The 11249-nt window shown below is 40.0% G+C and overlaps 1 protein-coding gene across 2 annotated transcripts in view; it reads left to right on the top strand.

The window, feature by feature from the left end:
* Window positions 1-1389: 1389 nt before the first annotated feature.
* The window catches only part of ankrd44 (ankyrin repeat domain 44), a 29169-nt gene continuing 19309 nt past the window's right edge, over window positions 1390-11249 (top strand). For both annotated transcript variants that reach the window (XM_023412517.2, XM_023412516.2), the window contains exon 1: window positions 1390-1942. In XM_023412517.2, the coding sequence (XP_023268285.1) occupies window positions 1916-1942 (27 nt within the window). In that variant the 5' untranslated portion in view covers window positions 1390-1915. The remainder of the gene's footprint in view (window positions 1943-11249) is intronic.

Raw genomic sequence — 11249 nt, 5'->3', positions numbered from 1 at the left:
TGTAATGGACTCCATCGGACTCCGTCTGAGTGTCCATCATTTAGTAGCTGATGAATGAATCACTAAAAATAAAAGCACAGAGCAGAAACCCTCATAGCCGCACAGTGGAAAAAAAAAAACCTCCCCCACTCTTCCTCTCCTCCATTCAGCCACACTCATGTGCTTTGACCCAGATTCCCCGGGCAGACGGCATCAGGCTCTGGGTCTGCAGCTCTGAGGAGGAAGGCAGTGAGTCTGTAGTGTGTGAGGCTGCAGCAGACAGAGGTGGAGGAAGTATCCAGGTCCTAAGTACTAATACCATGCAGTAAAAATACTCCTTTACAAGTAAAAATTACGAGTTAAGTATCATAAGTAAAAAATACCCGATGCAGAAGAATGACTCCTAATAATATATATTATATAATTATATTATTATTACTCATGCATCAATGTATAAACAGCATTTTAATGTTGTTGGGGTGTAAGCATATGTTTTATCTATTTTGTATTAGACTGCAATTAATGATTATTCTCTAAAGTACTGTGTTGTCATTTTGTGTTGTTTTCTGAAAATAAAAAGTTGTTGCATTTTGTAAATATTTTCTACAATGTCGTGTTTTCTAAAACGTGTTCTGTGAAATGTTGTTTTGTTTTGTAATTATGTTTTCTAAAAAACAGTTGTTGTATTTTGTTAATAACTGAAATAAATGTTTTCTATTGTTGTGTTTTCAGTTTTGTCATATTTTCAAAAACAGTCGTGTGAAAATAATGTTGTGTTTTCTAAAATTCAGTCGTTTTCTATTTTGTTCTGTGTCATTGTGTTTAAACCTCGGGGCCTTGTTGTTGGGATTTATTAAACTTTGTTTTGTTGTTGTGGTTTTTGAAATGTTGTCATGTTTTCTAAAATGTTCTTTAATTTCTAAAAATATAACACAAAGAAGTTGTAACTCTAAACTATCTAAAAAAACTATCTATCTATCTATATCTATCTATCTATCTTGTGTTTTGCACCTCAGGGCTACCGTAGTTTTGGCCTTGTCATGTTTTCTAAAATGTCTGAAATTTTGTGTCTTGTTTTGCAATCGTGTTTTCTAAAAACAAGTTTTGTGAATAACTGAAATAAATAATTTCTACAATGTTGTGCTTTTAATAAACATGTAAAAACGGTGGTATGAGCCTTTAAAACAGCCCTAATCCTCATATAACCCACATCAGTCCAGTCTGTGAGAGTGGTCTCTTCACACTCCACTACATCTGTGAGCCTATTCATTTTTCATGCAGCATGTTTTATTAGTTTTGGATGGTGCAGTTGTTTCCAGTGGATGGCAGCAGCGAGGAGGGCTGCTGGTTGTTGTTGATGCTGAGGAAGCTTCTCCTCCACTTCTGCATCTGAGAGGAGGAGAGACAGGCACCGACTTCCTGTGAGATCTGTGTTCAGCTGCCTAGCTGCCTCTCCGGGAGGCTTGTGGCTGTGCAGACCGGGGAGGAGGGAGGCTTCTGTGGGTGGTGTATGGCTGGGAAAGGCGCAGGGGACCTCCGTGCAACAGAACCGGCGGCAGCAGCAGCGGCAGTAGCGGCCATAAATGTGGATTGTTTACACCGGTGGGTCAAGCTCCCGTTCCTGCTTCCCCGCCTCCCCGCGACTCCGAGCGGCCGCCTCGGCTCGGCAGCGTCGCCGCACATAGCGTCAGTGGAGCGGGGCTGATGGCCCTGGTGCTCGGCCGGGCCTTCATCATCATCATCACCACCACCACCATCATCACCCGCCTGTGTGTGTGCTAAAGTGAGCTACGAGAGGCCGGATACATTAGTGAAGCGAAGAAGCGGAGAGCGGGGAGCAGCAGAGGAGGAGCCCGGGTCTGGGCGCAGCATCGCGCCGTGCATGGTGCTGCGGTGTCGGGGGGGGAGTGGATGAGCAGCCCGAGCTGACCCAGAGATGGCTGTCCTCAAACTGGCCGACCAGGTACATCTGCTAGCCGCTGTTAGCTTAGCATGCACAGCTTTTTACACTTGGATCCAGTGGTGTGGGATAAAATGTGTTTTTAATATCGCACTTGTCTTTGTGTTTCCACTCCGGCCGTCCGGTCAAACAGAGACATAAAACACGCGTCTCCCCGCTGCAGACTGTGCGGACTGGAAACGCTCAGAAAGCTGCAGGAAACTGGACGTTAATGTCCTGATTTTTTTTTTTTTTTTTGGCTAAAATTTTCGGTGTTCCGTTAAAATAAGGACAGCCCACTTCTCAAGACACTTCCTGCTCAGTTTCCTTCCGCAGGCTGCAGACAGCAAATGTCCTCAATAATATCCAGAGCTGGACAGTAACTAAGTATTTATCAAGTACTTCACTCTTATGCTATTTTATACTTCTACTCCAACAATTCAGAGGGAAATATTGCACTTTTCACTGCTTCACTTTACAGCTGCAATGATTATTGTCATGATCGATTGATCTGCTGATTATTTTTTCCAGTCAGTTGATCAGTGGACATGGCAGGATCAATCTCCTTCAGGGCCCCGGGGCTGACATTTGTTGTTGGGCCCCTGCTACACATGGCAGTTTTGTTGGTTGGTTCATTATTTAAGTTAAAATTAAAGAAAAATTTAATATTTTTTTAAGCAAAAATGCCAAAAATCCACCAATTCCAGCTTGTAAAAATGAAAATATTTGCGTTTTGAGTTTTATATGATAGTTAACTCCAAACTTTTGTGTTTTTTTGTCTGTTGCAGCTTTACAGTACTTTCTGTGAATTTAATAACTTTTTACACAGAAATAATTAAAGCAACTGAATAACGATCACAGTATGAATTAACACTGTAGATAATTAACAGTTAACAGTAATTACCTAATGATATAATGATGGTATAACACTCACAGTGGCCATTTCCTGCTTTGAGTACTTTTACTTTTAATACTGAAAGCAGCTATTTGTAAGTTTCGCTATCGTTATGTAGCTAACGTTAGCATTAGCGGCTGTTTATTTACCAGTCTAGAAGAAAGGTTGTGAGTTCACTATTAAACTTAATTACTTTACTTTCACCAACAGAAGACAACCTTTTTGTTTTGGATTTTATTTCTATCACTTCTTCTCTTCTACTGAAGTTAGCATGCTAACCAGCTAGCCCCAATCACCACCACCCGCTCCTGCCAAGAAACCACGTTCGGCGGCAGAGAAAACGTACAAATAGCCTCTTTAACTGATTATACTCAAATACTTTCGAAACACTAACTTTAACTTGTAATGGTGTATTTTTACAGTGTGGTATTAGCTCTGGATAATCCCTCCATCACTATCAATAATGACACTTTAGCTAGAACCAAATGCAGATTAACTGTGTGTCCATACAGTGCTGTAATGTTTAGCACAAAACTGATGTTGTGTTTCTCTTGACCGACCTCCAAATGCAAACCAAAAAAAGATAAGATTTTACCCCAAGGCGACATATTTGAGAGTCCCAACAATCTCACCACAAGGTCTATTGAGTAGCTGCTGTGAAGGAGCTTTTTGTTGTATCACATGATGCTCCTCAGCAGAGTTTGCACACTAAACAAGACAGTAAAGTTTAGTTAGTAAAGTGAAAGCTGTAGGACTGCAACTAATGAGGATTTTTTATCATGGAGTAATCTGCCAGTTGTTTTCTTAATGAATCAATTTATCGTTTCGGCTGCAAAATGTGAAATTACTTGGAAGAGAAGCATCAAATCGTCACATTTGAGAAGCTGCTACCAGAGAAAGTTTTGGTGTTGTTGCTTGAATAATCAAACTGAAACTGCTGTGACTCAGCCAGAAAAATTGATCAGCAACTATTTTGATAACCGATGAATTATTTCAGTAATTCTAAGAAAATACTGAAAAATATCCACCACCCAAAGAAAACTCAAAGATTCAGTTTCCAATGATATAAAACTAAATTAAAGCAGTAAATCCTCAGATGGGGGAACCTGAAATCAGTGAATATGTGGAGGTTTTGCTTGGAAAATGACCAAAATGATGGATAAATAAAAAAGATTATGATTAATTTTAACCTGCACACCCTGTTACAGGATTTGGTTTCAGGCCACAGACAAACACGATGAGCAGAACTTACTATTACAGGTTAAAAAGGATCCTACAACAGCAGATTTTCATGTGACCCACTCTTGATCAGCACATGATAATACAGCAAAAAAAAAAAAAAAAAATCTATAAGCCACTGAGCTGTCTGCTGAGCGGAGGCATCCACTTATCAGACATCAGCATGTTGTCTGAAAATAACAGGAAGTCCCACAGTTGTGAGCTACATAAAACAAAAAAAAAAACAGTTCTTCCCCTCCTTGAAGTTAACGAGAGATCTGATATGACTGGACTGATGAAGCTGCTGCAGATCAGGGATTTCTACCGATGACATGACGGTGTCTCTTCAGACGCCAGTCATCTTTTTCAGTGCCACCTTTTTTTTAAAAACTAGTGGAGGCTTCAGCAGGAGTCTGTGAGTTTACAGAGCTGAGACAAAGAGGGAAAGACCTGCTCCCAGAGTGAGTTGTAGGAGCCTGACGGGTGGCCCTTAAGTTTAAGACCTTTTTAAAATCATAGAGAATAAAATGCAGTTACAATGTGAGCTACAACTTCTCCATTTTTATGCTTACATTAAGGAAAACGAATTCACTATCATCACTTCCTGTTTGCTGTCTACCACCGGATTTATTGACAACTCTCCCTGAATTACTTTGATACTAAAGAAAACTTAAAATCGTGATGATTTTCAGGCAAGTTCTGCAGCTATAAGGAGTCGTTTTGTCAGTGATTTGTAAGCAGGATTATGTTTAATTGCATGATGCACATTGGAGATAAAGATTTCCTCAGAAAGTGTAAGTCACACTGAATCTAAAAATATGTGTCATGTGAGTGTGAGTGAGTTATATTTTTTTGACATAATCAGGCGCTAATCATTTTAAAGTAGCCTGCGTTAGATGCCTCCAGGAGCTGAGTCAGTGCCGCTGGTGCAGATGTTGATCACGGCAATAAATAGGAGAAAAACTACAATAACTAACTTCCTGTTGTTTTCAGAACATCTGGATGCACCTGTCCCTCTCACCTCACACAGTGTCCCTGCCTCAGGTCTCTCCCTCCAGACCTTCCTTTACACTTTAAACCTCTTTCTGTGGGTGGAAACCACCCTGATGCTACAAAGATTACCAGCTAAAATCTATTTCTAACCATTCCAGTTAAAGAAAGAGTCATCACACACTGTCCAAAGGTCAGAGGTCAACCTGCTGAAGAGTCAAGAGGGTCAAAAAGGGTTTTGTGCAGCAGATTTTTGTAAATAAGCTAAAATGGCTGATGTACTTTTGTTTTGCCTTTACACAATATCTTGACGGAACTTCTTTTAATTTGACACAAACATTCACTCGGACTCAAGGATGAACTGATTAGAATTTGGAGGTCAAAGGTCAAGGGCTCGGTGACCTTGCAAAACACGGTTCTGGCTTTGTGAATGCAGTATATCCGTAACACTTCTTCAAATTTGGTAAAAAACACTCACTTGCACTCAAAGAGAGACTGATTAGAGCTTGCTGGGCAAAGGTCAAAGGTCAAGGTCACGGCGATCTCACAAAACACTTTTAGCCATTACTCAAGAATTCACACAGAAATATTTTATATGACTGTGGACGAACAGGGGTGTAACCTGAAACTCGTCTGAGTGGTGGAGGCAGTAAACCGCGAGGAGGTGATTCTCGTCAAGCTGCATTTTAATGGTAATACTGTGCACACGCCTGATGCTGGAAGGATTTCTTTATGTAGAAATGTCCATGTTTCAACCAAACAGATTACCAAGGTAGCACAGGAAATTGTTGACTTTTGACTTTCCGCCACAGCTCCGCTGCGCATGGACAGCGAGTGTGTCTCTACAGTGGATATGTGCATGTACGCTTATCAGATTTCCTGTGTTTTCTTTCCTTTTCTCTTGTTTTTAATACAGGTTTCCTCTATTGTTTCCTGTGTCAGTTTTAGTCAGGTGAAACGTTCAGACCGTGAGGGAATAAAAAACTTGCTGATTGGAGGGCAGCAGAAGTGTGTCGTGTCGCTGACCCCGAGGGGAGGGAGATGAGCCGGTTTAGAGGCCTGTCACCTCAGGCATTAGACAAAATGAGGCTTTTCTTTTCTGTACTGTAGGGACGTGACATTTATGTGTTGCCGGTTTGCTTCTCTGTGTGTGTGTGTGTGTGTGTGTGTGTGTGTGTGTGTGTGTGTGTGTGCGCGCAGCACGTCTGTGGAATGAAAACAGGTTTAATCTGATGGAGGAAGTTTGTATAGGATAGAAGGGGAAATCTGTATGTGCTGCCACTTGTATCAGCGGGGTCAGGACTCAGTTCCTTAGAGACCAGAGGTGACCCTGCAGTAAACACTTCTCATTGTTACTGGTTTCTAACGGGATCTGTGTGAAACTGGTGAGACAAAGGAGAAATGTTTACCGCTGTTACTGTTACTGGAAATATGTGTAACAATGAAGTCTTATCTATGAGATATTGCTAGAGAGCTGACTGACATCACATCTGGACTACTATTTTCTGTAATGTCTCTCACTCAGCATTTCTTTCATTTGTGTTTGTGAAAAAATGAAGTGGTTTACTTTCCATTTTCTAACACAAATCAGCTCCACTACAGCGGTTGTTGTGATTTTAACAAAGTTAAACCACGATTATTTTGAGAGCACAGACAAAACTACAGATCCCATTAAAGCTCCTCCAGTGTAAAGGTCTGTGTCCATGTGTAGTGTGATTATAGATCAGCTCTAGCTTCTATATTAATACTGTGAAAGTATCAAAGCCTCAGTCCACAGAGAAATGCACACAGCCTGTATTCAGAAACTGAGCCTTAAAACCAGCCGTCAGGACTTCTGGAACTTTGTGATGTCACAACAAAGCAGTCACCAAGCCCCGCCCACCTGGACCCACCATCCAAACCTTGCAGGATTTGGTTTCTCTGAGTGTTTTTACCTGAAATCTGATATATTTCAGATGAAATGACCATAATCAGAGGAGAGGCTCAGAGCCTCCTCTCTTCTGATTGGCTCACCAGAGAGAAGCCTGAGAGAGGAGATGTAAAACTACACTGAGATGGTTTTTGGTTCTTAAACCACAAATATATCTTCTTATGGATCAACGCTTCAAATAAAACACAGCAGAAGAGGAAAATATGGAGCTTTAAAAAAACTACAAGTCATTACAGACATTTAATACAGCAATAGTTAGCCAGGCATGCTAATGTTAGCAGCACACAGTTACAGGCCTAGTTGACAGTAGCTATTACTATTATATACAGGATCATATATTTTATATTGAGATGTATGTAAGCAGATGTGTGTTTATTGTTGATTTAGGTTTATAGTTTTTTTATAGTTAGTATTTAGTAACCCTAGTTGAAGTTTACTTCTCAAGCATTTTTTTTATCTTGTCTTTAAAGGTCTTTCAAAAACAAATCTGATGGATCATTGCCAAACAAATATTGCCTGATAAGTTCCTATCAGATTTGTATTGTTCCAATATTTATATGGGCTTCACTAATCCAGTCTTGGTTGGTGCGTGGGTGCTGGTATGTGTTGGAGGGAGTGTTGTAATTCATGCTTTTAAAGGCGCTGCACAAACACTCTCACTTATTCCCTAAATCTCCTTCTCTTTCTTGTGCCAGCACCAGTCTCCCCAGCTCCCCGTGGTGATCACAGACACAGCACTGTGACAAGGGGCTGAGTGTGTGTGTGTGTGTGTGTGTGTTTTTGTGCGTCTAGACTTGCAGTAATGTGTGTGTGTGTGTGTGTGAGCACTTAGAGAGAAAGGCATAGCTAAAGAGGCCATATGCTGCCATGTGTTGGCTGCTTCTTTAAAGCCACAGCCCCCCCCCCAGCCTTCTCTCTCTCTCTCCCTACAGCTGGGACCTCGTCCACTACTCTCTTACCCTTAAAAGTGTCCTTCCTCTTTCCCTCTGTTATCAGCTGTGCTCAAGTAAACACAGATTACACCTGAGTCGCTACTGAACGTTCTGGCTTTGAACTTGAATAAAAAGGTGTTTGCTGGTTGATCACCAGGGAGAAAACGGCGAGGGAATATGGGACAGTCGCTTCCTCAGTCATCCTTCCCTCTCTCGTGTGCCCCTTGTCCCCCCCCCCCCCCCCATGTAATTCCTCTTTGCTGATGCTTTCAGCTTCGTTAAGTGGCATTGAATTAATTCTCCTCACGAGAATAGGTGGAAGTTTGTGATTTCTAACCCACCTGACTTCACCCAAGTTACAATTACAGCTTCGATTACCTACAATTACCTAATCAGATACACATAAACATGCAAACACCAACATATAGGCTTAGTAGCTTAACTGTTAACCTATATTTGTGCACATTTTGGCAAATTGTCCTCATTAAAAGTGAGCAGAATTAGCTATTAGCAGCTCCTGTTTGCAGTGTACCTATGGATGTACAGACAGCTGTCACTGGATTAATGTGATGCTGAAGAAAACTTTAAAATGTGAGGATTCTCAGGCAAGTTCTGAAGCATATTTCCTCTGTTTTTAAGTGGATTTAGGGAGTTTTATTCTTGACCATAACGATATCCTCGGGAAGTGTACGTCACAATTTGTTATTTCTATTAATACATATCGATGAAATGACCAACTGTGGATGAATGTGGGCTGTAGGTGGAAGAAGACAAGCCTCCATACATTGGCACCTACTTGTAAACTGTACTGTGTCCTGTAGTGTATGCGAAGGATTTGTCTTTTTAGGAACCTTTGCCAAGAAATTAGGTCGAGCAGATCCTGTAGAACCTGATATATATATTGAAAATACAGCCATTAAATCCCATTAAAGTAAAACTAATAATCTACAAAACTTCAAACCTTCAAAAAAAAGTCAATTTTACTTTCCTAAATTGCTTTTATTATTAAATCATGATTCAATCTCATTCTGGGCAGCTGCTTCCCCTCAAATCTTTTGCCAGTTTTCTACTCTCTTATGTTTCCTGGCACTTTTACAGTACGATGTGTCTCCGACTTTTATTAAAAGTCGCATTTCTTCTGATAAGAATGTGAGGAATCGTGTGATCTGGTGATGATTTAAATAATAAATTAGCAAGTATTTCTTGCTGGGTTCAATTAAATACAGTAGCTGCTCCACTCTGCACTTTCACATCCAAACAGTGGAGGTCGGACGATAATTTTATTTAATGAATATCTTCCATATTCACACAGACTACCTTCACTTATGTAATGTTAGGTTGTTTTTACATTACTGTTTGGTCTTGGAGTGAGAGCGTTAATTAGTGAACTTTAGAAGAGTTTGGAGAAATGTTTTTGACCTTTGAACAGAACCAAACTAATGTTTTCCCCTTGTTTCCAGTCTCTATGCTAAGCTAAGCTAACCTCCTGCATGTCTCCAGTATGATATTTACCGTATAGACACGAGTGTGGTGTCAATCTTCTCACCCAACCCTCAGAAACAAACCAGTAAAGTGTATATCCCAAAAAACTATCCCTTTAATCAAAGTTAGCTTAAGCTTAGTAGCTTATCTTATCTTATTTTAGCTTATCTTAGTTTAGCTTAGTTAAAAGACTGGAAGAAAGGGGGAACTTGGCTCTTCCCAAAGGCAAGACAATCTGCCTACTATCACCTCTAAAGCTCATTGATTAATACTTTATTCTGTACACAAATAAAATGTCAAACTGACTATTTGACATTTTACGGTGGTTATATATCGGACTATTTCTTGGCAGGGAGGAGTAGCTCCAAGTTTGAAATAATACCCAGTCGTGTTTTTTCCTCGGTCAGAAAAATTTGCTTATTTTATATTTTACACAAGCGAAACTAAGACAACATGAAACAACACTTCATCTTGTTTTATGAAATAAAGAAAAAGTGTTTTTGTGGAGCAACAGTTTCACACTGAGGGAAGAAAGTTATAAAAATAGTATAAGTAGCAAAATCCAGAGACAAATATCTGAAACAACACCTGCCTCAATGGTTACCTAGGAGTGAGATGATGTGATGATGTGGCATTAAAGTTAAATTCAATGGGAGAAAAAAAGTTCAGATGAGGAAGTGGTATCATTTTGTTCTCTGTTTTTTAAAACAGAAGTGAAACGCTGCTCTGCGGTTCCTCTCTCTTGTTTCTGAGAAGGAGAGACTGTGCAACAGGAAGTGAGGCAGGAGGTGGCAGAAACACACAGGAAGTGAAGTGAAGCCTGCCGCTGCTCAATGTGATTAATCAGTAACACATGTAACCTACGGCCTGCTGTGATGTCTCTGCAGAGGCTCTGACATTAACAGTTTACGTTGAAATAATCAATATAGATGATCAGTTAGTGTTAAAAGACCATAGCAGTGATTTTTTGCACGTTTTCTCCCATTTACTATTCACTACGCACTTTACATGACAGCTGGACATTTTGTAAATCATGTGTTTTAATGCCTTTTTGATAAAGCAGCGGAATAACTCAATATGATCTTTGATTAAATTAAAATTGTATTGTGATGATATGATTGTACTATTCATTCAATCATTTCCAGTTTCTCAAATGTGAGGATTTGATGCTTTTCATTGTCGTACATGACACTGAACTGAACATCTTTTAGTTTTGGACTGATGGTTGGACAAAGCGACACATTTAAAGACGTCAGCTTGAGCTGTGGGAAGTTAAAATATTGACAAACCAATCAGCAGATGAATCGATAATGAAAGTAATTCTTATTTGCAGCCTCACTCTCATGCGATGCATTTGCAGTGACGTAAATATCCTTAATGATACCATTGAAAGCATTTTCAGTTGTATCATCCAGCGCTACTCACCGCCAGATGTTAAGTTCTATATTGTATTAAAATCAATTACCAGTTTATGTTTTGTTAAAAAGAGAGAGACCAAATGGTCTGCTACTCAAAACTGCCCACTGAAACATACACTAATATATCACACTTTAATCAAGCAGCTGTAATGGGTGATGCAAGTTTCAAACATCTGCTTTCTGATTTTCATTTCAGTCAGAAATGAATGAAAATCTGCGATTGCCTGGAAAAACTAATTCAAAACACTTAAATAATGTGAGCTTTAATATAAAGTCCACATGATGTTTGCTTGTGTGGTCCTTTAAGTCACTGACATGTTGTTGGCGACCCTCATGTCGAGCTGCACTGCCTCCGTCCCTCAAAACCTCTTAACTGCTGTGTGTGTTTCTAGAGCCTCTATTTACCTCGTATCTGTGATCCATGAAAGAAAATAAGGGCTTCAGAGACACGACCTCCAACACAATG

The sequence above is a fragment of the Seriola lalandi genome, unplaced genomic scaffold (assembly GCF_002814215.2).
Source record: "Seriola lalandi dorsalis isolate HSWRI2012SDOR001 ecotype SW California unplaced genomic scaffold, Sedor1 jcf7180002054482, whole genome shotgun sequence".
NCBI classification, from domain to species: domain Eukaryota; kingdom Metazoa; phylum Chordata; class Actinopteri; order Carangiformes; family Carangidae; genus Seriola; species Seriola lalandi.
Note: the sequence above shows the minus strand (reverse complement) of the source record. Positions and strands in the feature narration are given on the sequence as shown.